At 42.0% G+C, this 26,869-nt stretch overlaps 1 protein-coding gene across 1 annotated transcript; it reads left to right on the top strand.

The window, feature by feature from the left end:
• Window positions 1-1,618: 1,618 nt before the first annotated feature.
• ABRAXAS2 (abraxas 2, BRISC complex subunit) lies at window positions 1,619-26,084 on the top strand. Its single transcript, XM_040624482.1, has 9 exons — window positions 1,619-1,740; window positions 5,448-5,538; window positions 9,565-9,601; window positions 12,010-12,076; window positions 18,515-18,705; window positions 19,531-19,650; window positions 20,150-20,234; window positions 21,818-21,932; window positions 23,893-26,084. Exons 1-9 carry the CDS (start codon window positions 1,642-1,644, stop codon window positions 24,360-24,362), a joined length of 1,275 nt encoding a protein of 424 aa, XP_040480416.1. The 5' UTR covers window positions 1,619-1,641; the 3' UTR covers window positions 24,363-26,084.
• Window positions 26,085-26,869: the final 785 nt, after the last annotated feature.

Raw genomic sequence — 26,869 nt, 5'->3', positions numbered from 1 at the left:
CGGCATCTAGAGCAGAGATAAAGGAGGATATCTTGCAACTATCTGTGAGAAGAGCACTCTAGGTAAAGGGAACAGCAAGTGCAAAGGCCCTGAGGTAGGATGAGATAGGGATATCCAGGAAGCAGAAAGACTAGTGTAGCTGAAGCAGAGTGAACAAAGGGGCCAGCAGCAGGAAAGGAAGTCAGACAAGTAATAGGAGCCAGGTCATTACAAGGTTTGGGGTTAGACCAAGAAGCAACATGGTTTAAATTTTAAATTTAAGTTTTACCATGACCAGTTTAGTTGCTATGTTGAGAATAGATTTGGCAAGAAAGGGGTTAAAGATAGAAGCTGTCATACAGGGTTTCTCAACATTGACATGGAGGGGAGGGGCTCGCCTATGTTTTGTAGGATGTTGAGCAGCCTCCTTGTCCTCTAACCACTGAATTACCATGGTACCCTCCCCCCAGTTGTGACATCTAAAAATGTCTCCAGACTGCCAAATGTCCCCTGAGGGGTAATATTGCCCCCAGTTCAGGCTTCTTGAGTTAGAGACTGTTATAATGATCTAGGAGAGAGCTGATGGCTTGGACCACCATGATAGGTGATAGGTGTGCTAGTGGTGAGTTGTAAGATTCTTAATATATTTTTAAGAATGTGCTGATGGATCAAAGGGGGCGTGTCAATAATGATTCCAAGGTTTTTGGCCTCTGCAACTGTTAGAAAACAGTTCTGTTTGCTGAACTTGGAANNNNTGTGGTAGAAGGAGTCTTGTGGGAGATCAGGAGTCCAGTTTTGAATTTGAAAGATTGAACAAATTGAAGAATAATGATCCCTGAGTTTCTTTTCCTAAATTTGTTATATTTTATTTTCACTGTTATCTTGTTGTTGTTATCTTCTTTCCATGATTTTTCATTAAATTCGTGTTCTTTTGTGTGTGTTTAAAGATTTTATTTATTTATTTGACAGAGGGAGACAGACACGGAACACAAGCAAGGGGAGTGTGAGAGGGAGCCCAATGCGGGGCTCCATCCCAGCACCCTGGGATCACGACCTGAGCCTAAGGCAGACACCTAACGGCTGAGCCACCCAGGCGCCCCTTAATTTGTGTTCTTTTGTACCCAGAATCAAATCGCTTCTTACCACCTCCACAGCTTACCACCATTGCCCTTCCAACCACCCGCAAGCCACCTTTGTCCTCCCCCCTGCGGGTTATTGGAGAACCACCCTTTCCCCCGTTACCCTCCCCCACGTTGTAGTCTCGACACTACAGCCAGAGTGGTCATATGAAAATGGAAATCACAGCATGTTACTTCTATGTCAAACCCAAACCATATGGTTGCTTGAATCATAGCCCTCCTTTCATCCTTGAGCACGGCAATATTGGCTTTTATCAGTAAGAATTTCATTTGTAAAGAGAAAAGACTATTTGGGGGAACTATCAAGGGCTATACAGAAGAGGCAGTGTCTGAGGTGTGCTGGGCGCAAGACCCACGCAGAGGACAGGTCCCCGGGGTCGGTTCCGATCGGATCGTGCAAATCTGCATTTCTCGGCCTTCGCTTGCAGGCGCTCCGACCCCCTGGCCTCACCCGTGGAGGACTTCATTTCCCAGGATGCCAAGGCGCGGGGTCGGCCGGAAGGCTGTTTTCCCTCCGCGGGGCATGATGGGGGAGTTGGAGATTTCCATCATGGCGGCTTCCATTTCGGGCTACACCTTCAGCGCTGTGTGTTTCCACAGCGCCAACAGCAACGCGGACCACGTAGGTGCCGGGCCCCCCGCCGCGGCCGCTGGAGCCTCCAGCCTTCGTCCCGGGCCGGTGCCAGTGGCCGTGCCGGGAACACTCGCAGCTCGCCCCCCAGGCTCCCGGGCCGGCCCGAGGGGTTGGTGACCCGGGCGGCTCCCGCCCCCGGCGAGCTCCTGCTACCCAGGGCTCCTTCGCCCCCGGGATGGGCCCCCTCACTCAGTGCCTGCCGCCTCCTGGCTCTCTCAGGACAGCCGTCTCCCTTTTAGCAAAGCTGTCTCGGTTGGCCGCCGGCAGTGTCAGGAGTCGCTTAGTGGAAACCAAGCGCCTGCCCCTCCCTGAGAGTCAGGCTTCTAGACTTGCGAGGGGCTCCCGGGGTCGGCAAAGAGCGGAGAGACCGAGCTTTAGTCTGGGCTGGGAGCCGAGGCACCCAGCCCCGCCCGCCGGTCTCACAGGTTGTCGTGGGGTGCAAGGAGGGAAACCATGGCTGTCACTATTCATACTTGTTAGATACGTTCGTGTGTTTTCTTCGCCTCGATGGAAAATGGAGAATGTAAACAGGAGTGTTAGGTGTAGGGTCGGCTTGCTTTGAAGTTGCATATTTAGTTCCTGGGCGAATGTTCTAAAACCACAGCGCTAGTCACAGTGAAATAGGGAAATGACAGGCCTACGTATGAGTGATCGGAAATGCATAGGCTTCGGAGCTCAGAGGGAGCAGAGCTTGTCTGTTTCAATGTCTTTATTTTACGAATTGTAATGTCATTCGGCTAGGTGGAAATTTCTTTGTGAAACTAGATAATTTTTATCTTTAAGTACATATGTAATCTGTCCAAATTGAGAGATGATTTTAAGAGATGTTAATAGTGAGTTATTCAAATTCATTTAATAAGTGTGGGGGTTTTGAGGTTATCATTACAAAGCAAAATGATACACTGTAGAATAAGGAACTGGATTTGGCTTGATGTCTGCAAGTCTAGCTTCCATTAATAAAAACTGATGTCATAGAGGTGATTCTGTTAGTAAATGGGATGGCTTTATTCTACTTTTCGTCTGTATAGTGTTGATGGTAGAGATTAATGATAGGAATACACACAACGTGGGTTTTTCCAGAGTTAGCAGATGTCTCTGGCGCTAAGGCCTTTAATACTACAGCTGGCTATTTACTAATGTAATGCAGTTCCATATATTGGTGATTTGTGATACTCCTAGTGTCCATGGAGGTACTAAATACGGTTTCAATAATGCTTTTTAACATCTCTAGTTCTTGGAGTACCTACTAATATCACAGTTTATGTAAAAGGCAAGGTTATTGTAAGAATAAGTAGCTACCTGTTGAAAAGCGGATAGTTTTTCTACAAATGGCAGGGAGATGGCTACGTTACTTAGATTGTTATTAACTTAATTCAAGAGCTATTCCTTTAATATCTGTGCTGTGCCAGTCATGGTGCTAGACTTTGTGGAAATTTTCACCATGACAGTAGTTTGCAAGTGTATTTTATATGACCATAGCTGGTTATGTTAGCCTTGCCACAATTATATATGTGCAATAATGTCAATTTTATGTATTTTTAAGTTGAGGAACCAAAATTTGCTTTTGTAGCACATTCTTGTTTTTTTCCAGGCAAGAAATTAGTTTAAAACCACTCATTCTGTAGAGCTGGGGCTAGCAAGCTTTTTCCAGATAAGTAAATATTTTAGACTTTGTGAGCCATGTGGTTTATGTAGCAACTACTCAGTTCTGGTGTTGTACAGAGAAAGCAACCATAGACAATAAATTAATTAGGGTGACAGTTTCCAATAAAACTTTATGGACTCTGAATTTGAATTTCATATGATTTTCACATGTCATGAAATATACCTATTTTTTTCAACCATTTAAAAGTAGAAACTATTCTTAGCTTGTGGGCTGTACACTAACAGGCATGAGGCCAGATTTAGCCCACACACCATAGTTTGCCTCCTCCTGCTATAAAGTAACAGTGGCTTGGGTAATCCAGACCAGCAGATAAGAAGCATTCTTTTATACTTAGCTTTAGAATGTCTTGCTGTCACAGTTGACTTTTTCAAACTGAGGACTATGATAGAGTTGCCAGATAAAATACAGGGGACTCAGTTAAATTGAATTTCAGATAAATAGGAAATAATTTTTAGTGTAACTATATCCTAAACATTACATAAAAAATGTTGTTTATCTGAAATTCAAATTTAACACTATCCTATATTTTTATTTCCTAAATTTGGCAACCCTAGACCGTGGAACATTAGCGATCTGGAGATATGTTCTTGAAGTGTAAAGTTCGGTAGGAATTTTTAAAAAATTGCTTTCACTTTAATTTTTATTAACTTGTTACAAAGAGAAAGCTTCTCTTTGGTAGTGAGAATTCATAACTGAAAGACTTGCATAGGCTAAAACAAGCTTCTTTAGTCACTGTTTCTCAAACTAGTAGTCATAGATATTCCTTCAGGTTTGAGAGGATTTTTTTAAGGGGATTTGTGTATTACTCAGTTTGAGAAAAGCCCTATACATGATGATTTGGGAACTTAGGACACTCCCTCCCCTAATCCAATACAAAAGCTATGCTGTAAAGCATCTGTCTCTCCCTCTTCACCCCCATAGATTCCAACTGGGCATGTTTTTAAACTAGGAAATCCCTTTAATTGATTTGAAGGGTCAGCCTGGAATAGAAGGGTATGAAGTACAAGGTCAGTGTTTCCGCAGATATCCTCAGCCAGTGTGTATTGAGCACCTCCGATGTGTTGGGCACTGTGCTACTTGCTGAGATACAGCTGTGAACAAGGACAAAGTCTCTGCTCTCATGGAGCTTACATTTTAGTAGGTGTAGGCATTTGTTAATGTGAGGATGTACTATGGCCGACCGGGAGAAGACAGAAGAAAACGTAGGGGACAGAGTGTCTGGCACGCCTCGTTTCTGTTACATTGGCCAGGGAAGGCCTCTCTGATAAGGTGCTGTTAGAGTAAAGAGCCAAATGGAGGGAAGGAGCAAGCCATGTGGTTATCCCGGAAGGAAGATTGCAGGGCAGCCTGTTAGCTCACCCTCTATAGGGAAGTTACTGAGGCACATAATGTTCTCCAACTGTGCTTGTGCTCGACATGACAGCAAGTGCTCCCACAGTAGGTTATGTGCTGTGTAATCCAGGATTTATGGCCTAGGTTCTCCAAAGGTGTAAAGAAACTAACCTCGGCATTTATTAAGGAAGAACGTTCATGGGAGTGAGTGATTTATTTGCTGAAATCCTCATTTCCCACGCCCTGTAAAAGAGCAGTTTGTTGTGCATTGCGTTACCTTCTTTATCCTTCTATCATTAACAGTGCTTTTAAAACAATGAAATAGATTGTGTGCTGTTTCAAGAAAACAACCTTGGAATATTTCTGCTTCCTGAGCTTTTTCAGTATTGGTTATTACACTCAGTAGGATTTAGGAAATGAATTCACTCTACTTATTTTTGTTTAAAAAAAAACAGGGTTTTTTTGAAGGGATTAAAATATTTCATCGTGTATGGAATCCTTTTTTCAAACAATCTAGTTAATAGATACATCTCAGATTGCTTTAGTCTTGTCGGTTTATAGAATAGTAGTTTTTATGGCAAGCTTATTTGGATTATTGTTAAAATTATTAAAATTATAATGCCCTCAATTCCTCTTAATTCCAGCAAAAAATCATCTTTATTTTTAGTCTGCAACTGTTTTCTTTTATTACTTTTAGGAAGGATTTCTGCTGGGAGAGGTAAGACAAGAGGAAACCTTTAGCATCAGTGACTCACAAATCAGCAACACAGAATTTCTGCAAGTAATTGGTGAGTTTATCACTGAAATACTGTTTCTGTATCAATGCTGTTTGTTTTGTTCTTTTGCCCTTAACTGGTTTTAATCTGAAAGATAAAAAGAGTACATAAAAAGCAGCTAAATCTCAATGCAAATCATTTGGGCTGATAGCTGCTATGAAATGTTTTATAAGTCCGTGTGAACTTGCAGTGCACGGCTGTAAGTTTAGGTGGTCCGTAAAGCTCTTCTTTTCCACCAACTGGTCTTTTAGTGAATTGCTGTGAGCTATTTCTCTTGATAGTCTCTTCAAAACCACAGTGAACCCCTAGTTTGCATATTGGGCTATTCCCCATTGTCAACGTCACCACATACTGTAATGCAAGGATCTTTTGGGCTGGTCCTTCCTGGAGGAGCCTGGCGAAGATGTTCACACTTGTTTATATGAGCTATTTGCTAAATCTACACAGCCTTCTGAAGAACAAGCCAGTCCGTCAGTTTTGGGTGATAGCTGGGGAAGACGAAAGAGTATTTATAGACCTGCTCACTGTCTTTGGATCAGTCTCTCTCTCTCTCTCTTTTTTTTTCTCTTTGGATCAGTCTCTTTTTGATATATAGGGATCAGACTCCTTTCAGCTGCACCTTGAGCGTGTCACGAAACAGCATATCCTGATACTCAGAACACAGCAAGGGACATTTCACTTAAGCCACCACCATTTACTGACCATCCGTGTGTGAGGCATGTGTCAGGCAATGAGAGGAATACCCAGATGCATCCCTGTCTTCCGGAGTGTGGGGAGGATAAGACAAGTGCCCAGAAGTCCCAGACGACCATACAAAATGAGTGCTGTAAGAAAGGAAAAGAGAAAATCCCATCAGTTGGAAAAAAAAACCTGCTAGTGGGTGAAAGCAGTAGAGAGTAAAGGTGTCAGGAAGGAGGTGAACTTAGGGTCAGTGGGCGGCGCATTCAGGCGAACACAGAACAAGGAGTGCATAAGATATACAGGGAATCTGGCCTGTTTCTATGTGATAAAAATACAGAATGTGTGAAGGTGAGTGGTTTCTGGTTTGAAATATTGCTGGAAGGTTAGGTTATGTTGGGGCCACATGCTCAATTTCAAGCCTTCTAGTTCTGACAGCCTTCTGGTGCATGGGTTGAGAGGCCAGGATGAGGATTGAGGTGGGGTTAGCATTGGGGGAAAACAAGAAACAGTTCATTTCCTAAAGGACCCAGACAATAAAACCCACTCCTCACAATACTGACTTGTTAAATAAAGACTTGATATTCTGGATACAGCTCTTCTTTCACTGAGGTTTTGTTTTTGTTTTGCTTAACTCTTTAAAATCCTAAAATAGAGAATTTGGTTTCATTGAACATGGGTGTAGTTTTATTGTTTGCACTTGGATTTTCAAAACTAGTTTGGTATAATAAAATTCCAGACATAGTTAACTGACACCAAACTGCAAAAAAGAGCTCTTTTACCTGGCGTGACCATAAAATAGCAGTTCTGATGAATAGTCTGGCTATTTATTTATTTATTTTTAAAGAAATAGAATGGCAGATAATTTAGATTGTACAGCTTCATGCACTGTATCTGGTTTGTGAACTTTCTGGTTCTTGCTAGATATGTTTCCATGGTATTGTAGATAGAGAGAAGTACCAGTCGATAGAGTCCCAGTTCATGCAGTGCCATGATGACCATCTCTGCACAACGTTTAATTTATTAGCTCTATTCAGTTCATCGTGTGCAACAATTGGGGTTCTCGTGGGCAGAGTGTTTGCTGGTATTACCTTAAATGTATTGTTATCGTTATAATAGTTTCCTTTTAAAAATAAATATATGTTAGAAATGGAGACAGGGACTCTAAACCTGGGTTGAAAGGCCAAACATTAAGTAAAGTGCCATGAGTAGTATTCCAGACCAGTGGTATCAAGAAACTTTCTGGGGGCGCCTGGGTGGCACAGTGGTTAAGCATCTGCCTTCGGCTCAGGGCGTGATCCCGGCGTTATGGGATCGAGTCCCACATCAGGCTCCTCCGCTATGAGCCTGCTTCTTCCTCTCCCACTCCCCCTGCTTGTGTTCCCTCTCTCGCTGGCTGTCTCTATCTCTGTCAGATAAATAAATAAATCTTTAAAAAAAAAAAAAAAAAAAAGAGAAACTTTCCGGCATAGCCTAATCTCCAGAATAAGATGTTTTAAATAAAAGGAATTGACCAAAGTTGTTATTTGTTGCAAATGTCTGAATCCACGCACAGACACTTTTACTCTGTACAGTCAGGACTTCATATAGAATGCTACATTCTGATCACGAAGTGTTGCTTTCATATTAATTTTAAAAGCTGGGCTGACTCACTTTAAGCAGAGCTGTCCACCCTTAGTTCTAGAAGGGGAGGGAGCAGACAGTCACTGAAGAGCTTCCTTAGTTAATTAGCTGATGCCACTGCAGTTACTGGAAAGGATGGAGGAGGGAGTAGTGGAACTGTTGAGTCTCCACCAGGAGGAAAAGCAGAGGTAGGAAGATCAGTGAGAACAGCCGGTAGTCGGGGTGGGGGGTGGGGGTGGGGGAGGAATTCTGAGGAAATGGGTGCAGAGAGGCTATATATACACGAAGGGGAATTTACCGTGTGGATGAGCTCTAGAGGCATGGCAAACTCTAGAATCCCAGGCGAGGCTGCCCTGTTCCTTCCTGTTTCCCGAGGTCTGTCTATCAGCCAGTGTGCCAGCCAGCTTCATTCCAGTCTGCAGCTAGATCACGTTTGAGGCCTTCACCCTGTTTTCTCCATGGGGTGTTCAGGCGCTGCAAAAAGTCATATAGAGAAAGGTTCAACTTGCTTAAGCAAATGCCACATGATATCTAAGGCATATCTTTAGTATGCTTATTTAATCCCAGTTGTAAATCATGACAGGAGTCTGCTGGGGCAGTTGATGACAGCAGTGTGTATTTGGGGTTCAGATCAACTCTAGGGGTTTTCTTAAAATATTCGTTCCTTTAAAGTAGAAGGTAAGCTTTTCGTTCTTTTCCCTAAACCCTCTGTAAAGTTTTTGCTACAAACGTTCCACATTCTAATTGTTTTACTAATAGTGTCGCAGAAATCAGGTAGGATGGCGTACTGTATTATTGCTGGTGGTAAAAGAAGGAACAGTTTCTGCATGAGGTTTTCTTATATGCATCACTGTGTCAACAGCCGTGCCAGGCAATGAACTCGTCTTTCCAGCGGAAGGATTGCATCTGTGCGTGTGTTTTGGCAGCACTGACATCAGTACAGAAGCTAATGGGCAGAGTCCCATGGCCTCCAGGGTCGTGGTTTCGTTTTAATTGCGTTAAAATTGCAGCCTGGAACTTTGTGGCTGTGGCTTTTTAAACAACAGGTGATGAGTTTCTGTCCAGAAGAATGTTATTAATAGGATCGAGTGGTTAATTAGTCTCATGGTCTTAGAAAGCAAACAGATCCTAAGCCCCCTGATGAGCTTGAAGGAATTGGTCACTCTGGTTAATCACAGCAATCTTTCTAGAAGCCTTTAGGATCTGCCTTATGAAGGACCGTGTCCCTTGGTGCTGCCCATCTTTGAAAGGGTTAACAGGCCTCCAGAGCTTCCTCCTCCCTTCCCCTTCAAAACACCTGGCCCAACTTGTCCTGAGCCATTAGTGGGTTATTGATGGTAGGGTGGTTAGGCCTTCCTCTCCCCAGGCTGCCCTCACACTGCTTGTCCACTTTGATCGAACGCTTGCAGTTAGCGGTTACTTTTTTCTCTTACGCTTTGTTTAGCTAGGTGAGATTGCATGAGGGCACACAGTGGCTGCGTGTTCCTGAATATAAGCTTTCCGATGTGTACTCATCAGACGGGGGCAAATGGAAACAGAGCGTGTTCTCTGGTTTACTTTGTCCTGAGTGTCAGTGCTGAGAAGACACACTGCTCTCACCAGTGTACACACAGCACCTTTTTGGGAGAGGGACTGTCTTTATTGTTTGGGGCTTCAGTAAACAAACAAGGGAGCTCTTTCATACTCGCCTGTGTCTTACATGATTAACTAAGCTGTGTTCCTTCTTTCTAATTACAGAAATCCATAATCATCAGCCGTGTTCAAAACTTTTTAGGTAAGCATCCTTCTTTGTCACTTTTAGTCCTTATTAAAAGATTAATTAAGTACTAGTGAATTTAGGCTTGTAGCTGATTGTGGCTATAAAGTCACAGATGTACCCGAGGGCATCCAAATTCACTTGTTTCTTGAGTGCCCAATGTGTGTTAGGTTCGAGAAAGGGGAGGGGATGGTATAAAATCGTGGCCTCCGTGGTTTACAGTGGAAGCCTATCCCAGCAGCCTCCCAAGCAAGGGCTTTTCAGCCACAGAGCAAGACGTTAACCAGGAATCATAGCTAGATAAAAGAACTGAATGGGTGTTTTTAAGAAGAATAAAAAATGTTCAGTGTTCAACTTTAAAATGTAAGGAAGGGGAATATAGAACTTTTTCTTTTTGTGTGTATGTAAGTTAGCATACACCAGTTGCATACTAAGACCAGCTAAAGGACAGCAAGAGAAAGAAATGGAAGGAGCTACATTCAGAAGGGAGGGAGCAAAAGGCAGACATGTGGAGGGTGAGAGAGACAAGGGCCAGTATACTCCATCCACCAAACTTCTTCCCAGACAATATGCAGGCCTCTGCCTGCTCTCTCCGCCCCAGAGCTCTCTACCTGCTGGCTGGTATGATGATTTCAGCTCTATCTTAAACCCCCCTGAGGGCATGTTCTACCTTCCCAGAAGCCAGTACTTCCCTTCCCCGAGCTTCCCCACACTAGTAGGATTCAGCGTTCTTGGTCAGCACTCCCTTCTTTAACACGTGCCAACCCCTGGTGCCTAGCTGTTGCTGCTTTCACCCTGACCCCTGTCCCGTTCTCAGTGGGCCCAAACACCAGGCCCTTGCACCCAAGAACTCCTGGGGCCCCCCACCCCGCCATACACACACACACACACACACACACCCCTATCCATTGATGATTTTAAAGGATTGTCTTCATGCAAGATGGTTACCTATGGACAAAGTCTGAAAGCAGCCAAGATCCTCATCACTTTTAGATTTACACATAACTGAAAGAGGAGTGGAAAACAAGACGAGCAGTTCATTTGAGAAGAATCTCAGAGCAAATGAAATGATTCAGGCCCTGGTCCACACATTGGCTGTGTTTGGTCCACGCAAGTGTCCTACTTGGCCCTGACTCTGCGAAGCTCTTCTAGGTGTGCCCTGCCTTGCCCTTCTGAGGAATTCCTTACAACACTGTCAGTAAAGTTGTCCCAGAAGGATTTAACTAAGTTTAAATCATACACCTATAATTCTCAGAGCTGAAAGAAACCTTAGAAATCATGTGTCTATTCCATACTCTTTCTTCTGTGAAAAGGGAAGTGGAGACCACATAGGTTAAGTGACTTGCCCAAGATCATACAGTGAGAAGCAGAGCTGAGCTGGGGCTGGTATCTCCTGATTCCCAGTTCAGTGGGTTGTTTTTTTTGTTTTTTTGTTTTGTTTTGTTTTGTTTTTTACTATTTCTTGAAATTCTTACTGCTTCATAAGGCCTGGGCTTAAAGGTGGTGGGAGGAGGGAGGAAGGATGGCATTCCTTTTTTTTTTTTTTTAAGATTTTATTTATTTGAGAGAGAGAGAAAGAACGAGAGGAAGGAGGGGCAGAAGGAGAGGGAGAAGCAGGGTCCCTGCTGCCCCGTGCGGAACTCGATCCCAGGACCCTGGCATCATGACCTGAGCCAAAGGCAGACGCTTAACCGTCTGAGCCACCCCGGGCGCCCCAAGAACGGCATTCCTAAAAGCACAGTCGGTGGTAGGAAAGCCCACACACATCATTGTGCCTGCTCACCGGGGGATCCGGGTCGGGTAGGTCTGTTTGAGGGACAGACCTGGCTTCAAATCCCAGCTCTTCCATCTACCATCTGTATGGTTTGGGGCAAGTCACTTAGCCTAAGCATCTTTATCTACAAAGATGGAAATAAAACTTGAGACATGTTGGGCTGCACTAATACCTACTTACCAGCATTGAGGCAAGAATGAAATGAAATAAGATGAGAAAGCATGCAGCCAGGCCTCTTAAGCATTCAACAGATGTTCATTTCCCTTCTTCATTTCTTAGAAAATGAGCTCCTGTATCTTTTTCTCCCCCCACAAATAACTGATACTTAGAAACAAGGAAAAGATGTCACAGCCATTGGAAACCACACATTTTCTGATTACTTGCCATCAGTACCTCCCACATGTGGAAGTAATACCTTTTGAATGTAGCAGTCTCTTGAGTATTCTTTGATGCAAAAGATACCTTATATCATCAGTAAAGCATTGAGATTGATTTCTCTGGTTATCTGTTGAAGATAAGCAATTATATCTTTATATCTTGATTACCAACTTTTAGAATCCAATGACCCATAGATGTGTGAGGCTAAGTGTATTCATGTCAAAATACTATGCAATTTTAATAAAATATATTTTCTCTTTGAAATAAAAAACAGTTTTTATGACTATGCAAGCAAAGTTAATGAAGAGAGTTTGGACAGGATTCTTAAAGATCGGAGAAAGGTATGTTCTATTTGTTGCCCAGTCTGATTTGGAAATCACTCTTCATCTTATCGCCTAAACTTAAAACCAGAAAGGAAAGTAAAATGAAACCATATGATTTCATATTAATGTATGAGAGTTCTGTTGACTTAAGTAGGTTTTAAGGGCAAGTTGCAGATGTGAAACAATGTTTATAACCTATCAATAGAAAAAAATTTAGATATTTATAGTATGATTCCATTATATAAAAATCAGAAGGAAAAACAAGAAGTGTACTCTAGAGAGTTAAAAATTAGTTGAATCTGGGTGGTTCTATTTTTCTCTTTTGTAATTTATTATTTTTTTATTTTTATTTTTTTAAAGATTTTATTTATTTGGGAGAGAGAGAGAGCATGGGGCGGGGGGCAGAGGGGGAGCAGACTCCCCGCTAAGCAGGAAGCCTGACAAGGGTCTCGATCCCAGGACCCTGGGATCATGACCTGAGCCGAAGGCAGACACTTAACTGACTGAGCCACCCAAGCGCCCCTCTGTTTTGTAATTTAAAAAATAATTTTGCAAGTATCTTATATATGTGCATTAATTTTATAACGAGGAAAAATATTTCTAAAAAATGTAAGTCATAATTAAATGTCTGTGGAAATGTTACCATTTCAAGTTCAATTAATGTCAAACATAGATATTTTCCCAAGAGGTCATGTGTTTATTATTTCTGTCAACATATGCATATGACGTTCTGATCATGTATGGTAAGCAAGTCTGAATAGAATTGAAAATGAACCAGTTTTATTGCTGCAGCATTGTCTGATGATCTCATTTATAATTTACTCTGTTGTACCATGTGTGGGTTTTACTTTTTTACCTTGAAAGATTAATTCCAGGAGAATAGATTCGTTATTAAACCATCCCTTGAGGAAAAAAAATTATTAATAAAAGGTTTCAGTTTGTCACATAGAAAACAAAATGCCTTTGTTTAGAAGCGTGTATTGTGAAAAAGCTTTTAAAATATTACTCGTGGAAAAAAAGAATCAGCACCGTGGGACTTGGTCCCCGAGCTGTTTGAAGAAGGGCATCAGGAGTAAAAGTGCAGTCAGTCGTCAGCCTTTCTGTTCTGCGGGCTGCCTCAGTAGCACCGTCAGTTGGAAAAGCAGAAAGAAAAGCAGGTAAGATGAAAGGAAGACTGGGAAGGCTGGAAGAAAGGACAGACGGCTTTGTGGATGATGATGCCTCAGGAGGTGCTCGGTCACTGTAGAGTCTGACCCCCTTGCCGCCCACCTGGGAAAGGGACTTAGAGCAGCCCCAGGCATCGGGGTCCAGCCCTCTTGTTTCCAGTGACTTGCTTAGGAGCATATATTCTGGAATCTCTTGGGAGTCTGTCCTTCCTGCCCCAGCCACCAACCTATCTCCTCATTCCATTTATTTTCATATTTGAGACAACGAACTTTTATTATACTTTCTAAAACAAATTTATTCCATGAAAATTCTCATCAGAGCACAGTTTTTGTTTGTTTGTTTGTTTTTTAGATTTTATTTATTAATTTGACAGAGAGAGACAGCCAGCAAGAGAGGTAACACAAGCAGGGGGAGTGGGAGAGGAAGAAGCAGGCCCCTAGCGGAGGAGCCTGATGTGGGGCTCGATCCCAGAACACCGGGATCACGCCCTGAGCCGAAGGCAGACACTTAACGACTGTGCCACCCAGGCGCCCCACAGAGCACAGTTTTCTAGAGCACTCACTACACGTTAAAAGTAGCAGGAGTATTCTTTTTTGTTGTTATTCGAGAGATTTTATTTGAGAGAGAGAGAGAAAAAGACAGCATGAGCGGGAGGGGCAGAGAGAGGGGGAAAAGAGAATCTTAAGCAGACTCCACATGGAGCGCGGAGCCGGACTCAGGCTCATTCCCACTACCCTGAGATTATGACCTGAGCTGAAACCAAGACTCAGACACTTAACCGATTGTGCCACTCAGGTGCCCTGAAGTATTTTTTTTAAATAGATGAAAAAATTTAAAGTGGCAAAAATGAATAAAGAATATGAACAGGAAATTCACAAAAGAAAAAGAAATCCCCAAGTGGCCAAGAAATAAATGAAAAGATGTTTATCTTCAATCAGGAAATGCAAATTGAAACAGCATCATACTTATGTTTTTGCCCATCAGATTAGCGAAAGGGTAAAAGGATTGCTAATACCCAGCTTTGGTAATACCACTGTGGGCAATGGGGAAGCTGTAGTTGGCGGGAATGTAAATTGATAACAAACGTTTGAGAAGAGTTTTGCAATAATAGAATTCTATTTTTAAATTTTCTTTATTGTTATTATTATTATTATTAATTTTAAAGTAATCTCTACGCCTACCGTGGGGCTCGAACTTCCTATCCCCGAGATCAAGATTTACACGCTCCACCTACTGAGCCAGCCAGGCGCCCTGCAGTAACAGAAGTTTAAATATGCGGTTCCACCTTTAGGAATCTGGCCCAAGTAAACATTTGCATGATACGAAAGGCTGGTGTTAATGAATAGTTTAACTCTGCGCCAGGCCATGTTCTAAGCACCTAGTTGGAACTGGAGGTAAATTGCTGTTCTTACCATCCCCATTTTACAATTGAGGCAACAAGGGTGAGTAAATTGCTGAAGGTCCCTAGTGAGTAATGGTGGAGCCCAAGCTTAAACCCAGCAGCCTGGCCTCTGAACCCAGCATACAAGGATGTTTCTTGCGTCTTTACTTAATAGGGAGTTTTTTTTTTTTTTTTTAAGATTTTATTTATTTATTTGACAGAGGGAGCCAGCCAGCGAGAGAGGGAACACAGGCAGGGGGAGTGGGAGAGGAAGAAGCAGGCTCCCAAGGGAGGAGCCTGATGCGGGGCTCGATCCCAGAGCTCTGGGATCACGCCCTGAGCCGGAGGCAGATGCTTAACGACTGAGCCACCCAGGCGCCCCAGTAGTGAGGGTTTTGAAAGCAATTTAAATGTCCACCAGTGGGAATAGTCAAGTAGGTTGTGCTGGCACCTCTATACTGTGGGATATGAGGCAGCCATTAAAAAAATGAGAGAAGTTCTCGGATAATGACCTAGAAAGATCTCAAAGTTGTGTTACATGAAAAGAGTAGTGTTGTAATTTGAGCCTATTTTATGTAAAAACAAAAATCTGAATGAGTATTTAGATGTACAGAAAAAGATCTGGAAGGAAGGCAACCAAACTTAAAAGTGTTTACTTTGGGAAGGGGAGTGGGGAGGTGCTGCTGATAAAGGGAAACTTTATGTGAGAAATTTGTTTGTAACCGTGTTTTCTAATTGAAAATAAGTTGAAAAAAAGAAAAGGACTCTACCAGGTAGTTTTTTTAGCAGTAGATAAGGACACATTTCTAAATTAATTTGGGGGTTTAAAAATCGGATTTGCCAGGGGGTGCCTGGCTGACTCAGTAGAATGTATGACTCTTGATCTCTGGGTTGTGAGTTCAAGCCCCACATTGGGCGTTGAGCTTATTAAAAAAAAAAAAAAATTGGGGCACCTGGGTGGCTCAGTCAATGAGCATCTGACCCTTGATTTCTGTTCAGGTCACGATCTCAGGGTCGTGGGATTGAGCCCCACGCTTGAAATTCTCTCTCCCCTTCTGCTGCCCCCCTCCACTTATGCACTTGCTTTCTCTCTCTCTCTCTCTCTCTCTCTCTCTCAAGTACACAAATAAAATCTTAAAAAGTAAAAAATAATAAAAAAATAAAATTGGATTTGCTGTTTTGATCTGTAGTATACCCGCCGTAAGTTGTTATCTGGAGAGCATGTGGCTCTCAAATATAGAAACTCCACAGCATTGCTCAAGCATTTTTTTTTTTTTAATGGTAGACTTAAGATAGAGGCTAATGTTTTGTTTTTTGTCTTTTTTAAGTAGGCTCCACAGCCAGTGTGGAGCCCAACATGGGGCTCGATCTCACAACCCTGAGATCAAGACCTGAGCTGAGATCAAGAGTTGGACTCAACAGACTGACCACCCAGGCGTCCCAAGGCTCATGTTTTTGATATGAGAATCCCCCAGTAGGAACAACTTGGTCGTCTACTGCAACGTGCAGAATTACTGCCCTGGCAGAATCCATCTTGTGTTTACAAAGTTTGCACAAGCCTCAGGTTTTAGGCTAAGGCCAAAAAAGCAAGTGAGAGGGGAGTTTCTGCCTTCTGGAAGCATCATCTACTTCAGATGATGATAAATGTAACTGCCACCTTGATACCATTGTAAGGCCAAAAAGCACACAGTGCGAGGGTGACAAGCTTGCCCAGTATTGGGGACGACTGCTTGGGCTCCAGAAAGTATTAAGTGAATGTCTAGTTGAGATAGAGAGGAAAGTGTGAAAAGTGGTCTATGAAACCTCAGCAGAAATAAGGTTATAGGGAAAGATGTCCACAGTTTTTCATCATGGGAATTGTCTGAAATGGGCTTTTTAGCATCAATGAGGTAGTTTCTTGGTAGTCTTGCAACTAGCTTGTTAGCTCTACAAGATAGAATTGTAGGTGTCACAAGTGTGAATTATATGAAGATTATTCCTCTGAAAGTCTCTACAACAGAGATTTTCAAACTTTAGTGTGCACAAAAAAAAAGCTCAAGGAACTTATCTTAAATTCAGATTCCTGGTTCTACCCTTGGACGTTCTAATTCTGCAGGTTTGGGTGGGCCCAGGAGCATCTTGGGAAGCTCCCGGATGTCTAGCAGATCACATTATAAGAGATACTCTTCCAGAGAGCCTATCAGTCTAATTCACGTAGGCAGTTTAGTTATCCTATGGTTAGAGCTGATGAAGCTAAACTTCTTAAATCATTGTATCGAGGTATAATTGAGGTACAGTGAACTGCACATACTTACAGTATATACTTTGATAAGTTTTGAAATATTCATATACCCATGAAACCATCAGCATAATAAGATAATGAACATATCCTTGCAAGTCTCCTTGTGCCCTTGTCTTTTTTTTTTAAAATATATCCTGTTCAAGTATAATTAACATACAGTGTTACATTAGCTCCAGGTGTACAGTATGATTCAGCAATTCAGTACATTCCTCAGTGCTCATCATGATAAGTATACTCTTAATTTTCTTCACCTGTTTCACCCATCTCCCCTTCACCCCCCCTTTGGCAATCACCAGTATGTTCTCTGTATTTAAGAGTATGGTTTTTTTTTTATCTCTTTCTTTGTTACTCAAATTCCACATACGAGTAAAATCATGTGGTATTTGTCTTTCTCTGACGGATTTCTTTCACTTAGCATTAAATCCTCTAGGTCCATCCGTGTTGTTGCAGATGGTAAGATTTCATTCTTTTTTGTGGCTGAGTAATATTCCATTTTCTATATCTCTGCCACTTCTTTATCCATTCACCCTTTGACGGACATATGGTCTGCTTCCATACTTTGTCTGTTGTAGATAATGGTGCAATAGACAATAGGTGTGCGTGTATCTTTTCAGATTAGAGCTCTTGTACTCTTTGGGTAAATACCTAGTACTGGAATTACTAGATCATGTGGTAATTCTGTTTTTAATTTTCTGAGGAACCTCCACACTGTCTTCCAGAGTGGCTGGACCAGTCTGCATTCCCACCAGTGGCGCACAAGGGTTCTTTTTCTCCACGTCCTCGCCAACACTTGTTTCTTGTGTTTTTGTTTTGTTTTTGTTTTTTTGTTTTCTAGCTACTCTGACAGGTGTGAAGTGGTCACTCACTGTGGTTTTGACTTGCATTTCCCTGATGATCGGTGATCTTGATCCTCTTCCCTTGTGTCTGTTACCATCTGTATGTCTTCTTTGGAAAAATATCTATTCATGTGCTGTGCCCATTTTTTAATTGTATTATTTGGTTTTTTAGTGTTGAATTGTATGAGTTCTTTATGTATTTTGGATACTAACCTCTTATTGGATACATCATTTGTAAATATCTTCTCCCATATAATAAGTTGTATTTTAGTTTTATTTCCTTTGCTGTGCAGCTTTTTATTTCATTTTTTGTTTGTTTGTTTTGGGAAAGAGAGAGAATGAGCATGCGTTGGGGTGGGGGGGGCAGAGAGAGAAGCAGACTCCCCTCTGAGCAGGGAGCCCGACGAGGGACTCGATCCCAGGACCCTGGGATCATGACCTGAGCCGAAGGCAGACGCTTAACTGACTGAGCCACCCAGGAGCCCAAGCTTTTTATTTTGATGTAGTCCCAGTAGTTTATTTTTGCTTTTGTTTCCCTTGCCAAAGGAGACGTATCTAGAAAAATGTTTCTACGGCTAATGTCAAAGATTACTGCCTGTGTTTTCTTTTAGGAATTTGGTTTGTTTATTCATTCACCTGTTGATAAACAATTGGGTTGTTTTTAGTTCTGAGCTGTTGCATGTCAAGCTGCTACGAACGTGTGTACAAGTGTTTGTATGGGTACATTCAGAATTCAATTTGTAAGATTTCATGCAATTTTTCGTCCTTTTTTCCTTCTGTTTTTACTGCAGAAAGTTATTGGATGGTACAGATTCCGGCGAAACACACAGCAGCAGATGTCGTACAGAGAGCAGGTTATCCACAAGCAGCTCACCCGCATCCTTGGGGTGCCCGACCTCGTCTTCCTTCTCTTTAGCTTCATCTCCACCGCCAACAATTCCACTCATGCTTTAGAATACGTTCTCTTTCGACCAAATCGAAGGTAAAGAAAGCGTTCCCACCATCTTCAAATGAATAGTAAAGATGTTGGTGCATGTACTTGGGATTTATGACTTTGAAAATGTGCATTTTATAGCATCTTTAAAGAGAAGCTTTTATAATTCTCTTTCAGCTAGTTTTCTTTGAGAGAAGGTATTTTCCTGTCAGTTGTATAAATTAAAATTGTTTTTGAATCAAGAAGCATTAGGAAGATATGTTAATTATGCATAAATTCTTACAGGAATAAACAGCTGGAAATCATCATTTGCTTCTCCGTAATCCATTATGTAGAAATACAGTTCTGCTCTGGAAGTCTATAATTTTAAAACCAATTTCAAAGACAAAATTGTCAAATTGATCCACCTACTGGTTAATGAGGGTTTTGCATTGTGAACTCGTGAAAGCAAAAAAAAAAAAACCAACCAAACAAACAAACCAACCCCCAAAATATGATTATGATATCTATCTGTAAATAACAGAAAGGTTTCCTTCTGGAAATTCACTTGTAAACTATATTACATTGGCATCAACAAAAACAAATTGTTAAATAGCCATTTGCAAGGTTTCATTAATTAATAGATCAGCAGGTATTTCCTGAGCTCTTACGATCTCCTCAGCACTCCGCCGGTTGCTTTGGGGGCAAGACCTCTGCTGCCAATGAGTTTACAGTCGGGCTTCTACTAACGCAGGCATCCCTGGGTTGTCCGTGCAAGTAGGTGCGCCGTGAGACCTGTTAGGTCAGCAGTGCAGAGTCCCCAGCTCCTACTGCCAAGACCCGCAGTTCGGGAAGAGCAGCGCCTTAACATGGTCTCTCTTGATCCTCCCACAGGTATAATCAAAGGATTTCCCTTGCTATCCCCAATCTAGGCAATACCAGCCAGCAGGAGTATAAAGTGTCTTCAGTGCCAAATACTTCTCAGAGTTATGCCAAAGTTATCAAAGAGCATGGGTGAGTTGAAAGTAAAATCAAAATGTCTTCCTGTCTTTCGTGAAGATTTATGGAGACATGTGAAATCAAGTGTGTTGTGAATGAAACTGAAGACCACAGTCAGGTCGTCCTCTAGACCACCACCACTGTATGTCAGAATTTTATGCTGATCGAGAAGAGAGTTTATTTTTACCAATAATTTTTTTTTAACGTTTGCTACAGTTTTTTTTTTTTTTTGATATAAAAGTTTGGACAGAGTATATATATTTCTGAGGTTCCAAAAGCTAAATATGGCCACTGAAAAATGTATAGCCTTTTATTATTTTTTAAGTTGTCTTGGTAACATGGGTTCTTTTTTTTTTTTTCCTCCTGTAATTCCAGTAGCGTGGGCATTGTTGCTGAGACAGTCCCTTGGAGTTGCAGTGTTTATGTAATAGATTGAGGTGGAAATGATAGGAAAATGCCTTTCGGGTCCATAGCAGTTATAATAATTTTGTGACCTCTTTTTCCTCTCTTCCAGTACTGACTTTTTTGACAAGGATGGAGTCATGAAAGACATCAGGGCGATTTATCAGGTTTATAATGCACTTCAGGAGAAAGTGCAGGTAACTGATTCATTTACTAGTTTTTGTCTGTTTTATAATGCCCAAGTGCTTTTAATTCTACTTTAATTTTTAATAACCTCCCAACTGACAAATGAATCATAGTCCAAAAGTCAGAATGTGCTTTCCCAAAATAATCTCAGATGTGCAGGGCGGTTACTCATGCCGGCCTACAGAAGGCTGTCTCATTATGTGCCGAAAGTAGAGAGTCTGAACTACAGCATTAATATTACTATTCTGAATACTCGTGACCCCATTTAGAACAGTGTTTTCTTTCGGGAAATCTGTTCTGAGGTTAAAGGATTGCTGAGACCACAGCTGTCGCCATCAGTACACTCAAAGTTGAGCCTGCATCAGAGAGCACCCATAATTGGTACAGCTCTGCTCCTTTGCCCTGGGTCACTCGCTTTGCCCCCAGCTACCTCCATCGAGTGGGAGGCTCTCACTGGAGCCTGTTCATTCCTAGTCATTCATGCAACAAATATTTATGGAAACATCTCCTACAAGCCACTTAGTGAGCGAGGTGCTAACAGTACTTTCCCACGATCTTTTCATCATCCCCAGTGTGTTCTTAGGAGTCGTTTGCCCTAAACCCTAAGAACAAAGGAGGCTTTGAGAACAAGAAGGAGGGTGGTAGGTCTGAAGAAGCTCTCCCAGGCCTGGAGAGAGTCTAGCTTTGAGGAAGAAGCCCCAAGGAATAGAGAAAGGAATGTAGGCAGCTGCTGAAAAAGAAGAAAGCAGAGGGATCGCCTGGGGCTAAAGAAGAAAGCCTGCAACAGGCAGTTTCCAGTGTCCGCGTTCCGCAGTCAGCTCGCGGCCCACCTGGTGGTATAGGGAGCTTGAAACAGGCTCACTGGTGACTGGCCTACTTTCCAGCAGTTTCTGGGATTTTTGCTATGGAAGGAACGTGCAGTGAAAAACAGCTTTTTGTCCTAAGTTCATGACCATGCTCTTTTCAGACCATCAGCACTGTCTAGCGGACTTCAAAGCGGCTGTTCTGCATTTCAGTGCCGATTGAATTAGGCCTGCTCTGCAAACACCAGTCTCACGCAGAGCGCCCCGATGTGGATGGTCAAGTGGCAGAGACACAGTCTCACTAGCTGTCTTTACTGAGTTTCGACTTTGAAACTTACTTTCTTTCCACTCCCCCTAATTACAGATATTTTCTGTTAAATAAATCTATTTGTGACATCTGATTTTTGATTGTTGGTTATAAATTGAATATGAAAGCATCCCATTCTTGTCTTTTGTTCATCCTTTGTGTGCTAGACTGGTATCAAAAATCCCATTTTTAGTTTAATAAAAAAGAATAATTGAGGGAAAAAATTAAATCTTTCCCAACTTACCCTAACTTTTCAAGAATTTACGGGCTAAATAGATAATCATCTTCACAAAATTAAGAAGCGAGTCAGTGAACAACAATACTGGTCCCTTGGACCTTCACGATTTTGTTCTACCTCATGGGTCTGCTTTTTAACTCGATAAAGCATCTGGGCTCTTCCTAGGGTTGCAGTCCGTGCTATCTTCATGGAATGCCCTGTGCTTGGATTTGGAACTGATCGGTCTTATTGTCATTTTTCCCTCAGGCAGTGTGTGCAGATGTAGAAAAGAGTGAGCGAGTTGTTGAATCTTGTCAGGCAGAAGTGAACAAATTAAGAAGACAAATCACTCAGAGGAAAAATGAAAAGGAGCAAGAAAGAAGTGAGTTTCCTATTAATTTCACCCTTCAATATCAGGGAAACGTCTTGTTTCAAACATCAAACCATATGAAGAATCACAGGAATCCTTCTACAGTCGTCAAGCCCCACGTGAGGCTGTTTGTGAAAGAGCATTCACTTGTACTTCCAGAAGAGAAGTACTGTTTCTCATGGTACCCTTTCAAGTATCTGAAACTAGAAGAAAAAGAAGATTAACTGTAGAAAGGCTGAAGGCACTTAGAGTAAATCCCGAGAAGTGATTGCTGCAGACTTGTGGCTGAGTTGACTACTGGGATCTATTTACAGCGGCTGTGATGTTTCTTACTGAGTTAACCCCAGCAAACCTAGCGTGCAGGGACCGCGTCCTGTGTTCATCACATAGCCGCATAAAGGAGCTTCCTAATATTCTTTTCACTTCATAGTTGATTCATAGTCAGGGTCACAACAAAGGCTTTAAATGTCTGGTTTTTGGTAGCTGTGGATGAATGGATACAATTGAGCTAAGGAACCGGCTGGTTGAATGAGAATGAGGCCCAAGAACCTTGATTCTAGCATGGGAACAGACATGTTTGCTCTTCCACCACCAGATTTAACATTTGTACATTAAATTTATAACCTTTCCTAGTTTAATAAGAATATTTGCAAACCAATTAACATGTAATTTATATTTCTGAGTAGATGATATCTAATTCATGTTTAGTGTTATATTTTTTGAGAAACAATCAGAAATGCAGACAGGGATTTATGTACAAGAATATTAATCACAACTTTATAATTCTAAAGTCGAGAAACAGCCAATTGGAGGAGTAGAATAAATAGCAGTAGAATAGTTGAATAAATTATGGCATTTCTGTATGGTGGAATATTGTACAGCCATTGAAGTGAATTTTTAATGACGTGGGATAATGCCCAGTATATAATCTTAAGTGAAAACAGTAGGATATAAAATGGCATAAACATATGATCTCAGCTGTGTTTAAAATACACAGACACACACATACACAGGGCTGGATAATGAACCTGGAATTCAGAAAAGGGGGGAGGGGCCGGCATAAATCTTGTGCTCTTTTCACCAAAAGTCTGATGGTGTTATCTGGGTAATAGAATTATGGGTGATTTTATTTTCCTTGTTCTTTTCTCAGTTTTGTACCAGTATTTTTCAAGGCTAGAGACTCAAAGATATGAGTCCAGATAGGCCCTGGACTGTTCCAGAGCAGGCATAAAAATACGCTGTGTTGGGAGCCTGGCTGGCACAGTTGGTGGAGCGTGAAGCTCTGATCTCAGGGTTGTGAGTTTGAGGCCCACACTGGGTGTAGAGCTTACATTAAAAAAAAAGACAGGAAGAAAAAAAGTGCTATATTTATGGTCCAGAACCTGGAAAATTGGCTACCTAACACAGTGCTTTAGAACTTTTAAGGAGAAAATGGCGTATGAGTGTATTGTGACCGATAGTTGTAAAGAAAGATGCTTTTTGATGCAAAGCCTGTCAAGGAGGAGACTCACGTTCAGCTGAGTGCCAGGGGTGGTGAGGACCATGTGTCTCATCCTCCGTCCCCACAGTCTGAGAGCACAGTGAGCAACAGGGGAGGGAAATGGCACAGGGACCTGCAGTTAAAAGACCTGCATCTAAGTACCAGGGCCCCACATCCAGCCGCTCCTTTAGTGAAGTCACTTCACCTTTCTGAACTCTGGTGTCTCTGCCTAATAATTTGGAAGCAGTGGTATTGATGATGACAATAATACTTCAGAAGGTTTTCTGGGGCTTAAATGGATTGATGTACAGCAACAGGATTTGTAAGTTATGAAGTACTATGCAAATGTAAGATAATTCAAATTGAGTCCGTCATCAGTTTCACTTCTTTTTGTCATTTTTCCAGAACACTCAGGTTGACCGCTTAATGCAGTGAGATGCAAAGCTGTGCAAATAGAGAAAGCGTTATGATTTTCTTTCTGTTTTTGTCCAGGATTGCAGCAGGCGCTGATCAACAGACAGGTGCCAAGTGAAAATTTGGGGCCAGCATTCAGCCCTCGGATGCCCTATTCTGGGCTTGCAGGCGAAGGTAGAAGTACGCTTGGAGATGCAGAGGCCTCTGATCCTCCTCCCCCTTATTCTGATTTTCACCCAAACAATCAAGAAAGTACTTTGAGCCATTCGCGCATGGAAACTAGTGTCTTTATGCCTCGACCTCAAGCCGTGGGTTCTTCCAATTATGCTTCCACCAGTGCCGGACTGAAATATCCTGGAAGTGGCACAGACCTTCCTCCTTCCCAAAGAGCAGCTGGAGACAGCGTTGAGGAATCAGATGACAGTGATTATGAAAATTTGATTGACCCCACAGAACCCTCTAGTAGTGAATACTCCCATTCGAGGGATTCTCGACCCATGACACATCCCGACGGGGGCTCCAGGAACACTCAGACCTCCCAGATTTAGCTAAACAAAGAAACTCTCCACCTAGCACTGTTTTTCTTAATTGCTTATTGAGAGAGTTTTTTGAGGACTTAATCTGGGGGGAGAACTGCGTTTTCAGACCCCTGGCCACCCAACAGGAGGGTCCTTGGGCACAGAGCTGGTAGGAGCCTCACATCCGCCGGTTCTCACCTGCAGACACAGTGTGCAGATTTCACGACAGATCATTAAGATAATCAGATTGTCCTAATTCTGGTGCGATTCATGGATGTACTGGTAATTTAGGCAAAGTGAAACTTATCAACGTAGTTTCTGTTCTTTAAAATAAATTGGAAGTTAGAGACTAAGCACAATTAGTCTATAAATGTTCTATAAATCAAAAACTTACCTCTTGCACTATCATGCCTTGAAATTTACTTTTTCAAAGGGAAACGAGTTTAGCAGCAGCCTTCAAAGAACCTTCTTTCTATGACGAGCCAAATTCATCTTTGCCAGAACGAAATTTTGGTAATTCCAAGAAGCCTGATTGGAACAAATGGGATGTACCTTCTCTTGTCTGCATGACTTTGTGAGATCAAAAGAGAGGGCTTTGTTTCAACTTTTTTCTACTAGCCTGATACATATTGTCACTTAAAATGGTTGCCTTTAAAAAAAAATGTAGAAATACTAATCACCAGTAAGTAATCATCCAAATAAGTATGTCATGAAATAAATTACTTATTTTTCTTTTGGGGAATTACAGTGACTGCTGCGTTGCACTAGCCACATTTATGGTCTCTGTTCTGGAGTCTTAAAGATGAAGGACACACAGCAGTGGATAACAAACGAGTTATGCTCCAGACCTGAGTTCTATGATGAACGGATTCCAGACACAGTGGATTTAGCCGAGTTCATACATAAGGGATATAATTCATTTAGCTCTTCTGACAAATCCTAGTGTTAGTTTTCTTTGTGGAGGAAAAGACATTTAATAAACTGTTTGGGAATCTTGGTGAATAAAGATTCATTTTAAATCTGAATAACCATACTTATTTTTTTTTTAATTGCCATTTGGAGGATAGTTGCGGAATGTGTAGAGACTTTCTGTTGAGATGCACTTATATTTTTATTTAATGACTGCTTGTTTTCTAGTTTTGCCCAGAATGTGTGAAACCACTAAAGACGTTCGTGAGCACGTTAGGCTCCTGGTTTGGAAATGACAAGACCCACCGTACGTGATGAGGTCAGCCCACGAAGTTAACGCTTTGGGACATAACTGCCTTTCCTTTGAACTAGCTAGAACCTGTGAGAATAAGGAAGGTGTCCGAGAGGCTTCAAATCCAGGTTCCAAAAAAGTAGTTGCATTTTGTTGGAGAGAAGTTTACTCCCTGAGCTTCAGTTCCAATACAGAATTACCCAGTGTAGACGGAAACATGAAATACTAAAACTGCCATTCTTCAGAGAGCCACGCCGTAGAGTCTGTGTGTTCCTGCTCTCATGGTTTCGTTGGCCTTACGCCACTGCCATTGGATTTGAAACGTCGCAGACCACTTTACCTGCAAACATGTTCCGGTTTTTATCAGCTCCCCTTTAGCAGCTTCAGCCCCAGTGTGAATTTTTTTTTTTTTTTTTTAAGTGCCATTGCCATCTTCTCTGTTCAGATTTTGACATTCAGGAAAATATCTTTATTTTTATGCCATACTGAAACCTACAATGTATATCTGACAAAGCAGTTCAATGTGACAATAAAGACTTATTTAATCATGGTACCGTTGTTTTCATGTGTGTCTGTGCCCCCAGAAAGGTCTCGCCTCGGTGTTCTCATTCAGGCTGCTCTCAGGAGGCTTAAAGGTCACGAGAACTCATCTGCATGCAGAGTTTTGGTAAGGCTGGTTTCGGGGGAAATCCAAGAACACAATTCACTAAAATGTTTCTGTTGATTTCAAGGAGCGTGTGTTGAGTATCAAGAGAGAGGAGTATCAGTCGAGCACAACACCGAGTGTTAGTCCCCCAAAGGCACCTTTCAAGTAAGAACAGATCTTGTTTGAACAGACTCCTCAGCCTGAGTCAACCTAACCATCTGGAGCTTACAGAGCTTGGTGCTGTTAGAGTGTCTTAGGAGCGACAGAACCGCCTAGGATGACACCTACTAGAAGAGCGTTCTGGATTCCGTGGGAGCCATTCCCAGCGAGGGATGTATCTTCCCAAATCCGAGGCGGTAGTCTGTTTTCAGGGGATTTTAAAATGTGGGCTGTAGCCCTTTAGATTCTACTCTGTCTCCTCCAGCTCTTGAGAGAGAAAGAGACTGGATTCTTTTACTTAGAAGTCTGGAAATACTTAATTACATGTTGTAATTGGCCTTTCTGGAGAAAGATCAAAACATAAAAACGGAAATCTCCCCAAACATTCAGACCCTAAGGATATAGGTTTTAAAATTCCAGACAAAGTGGAGCAGTGACAACAACTGCTTTCCTAAAAAGATTTCAACGTACCGTCTTGTGAATCCGTATCTTCAGGAGGTGACAAAAGAGCCTGGGGGACGTAAAATAAAA

Source organism: Ursus maritimus, unplaced genomic scaffold (genome assembly GCF_017311325.1).
Source record: "Ursus maritimus isolate PB19 unplaced genomic scaffold, ASM1731132v1 scaffold_7, whole genome shotgun sequence".
Classification (NCBI taxonomy): domain Eukaryota; kingdom Metazoa; phylum Chordata; class Mammalia; order Carnivora; family Ursidae; genus Ursus; species Ursus maritimus.
This window is presented reverse-complemented; position numbering and strand designations above follow the sequence as displayed.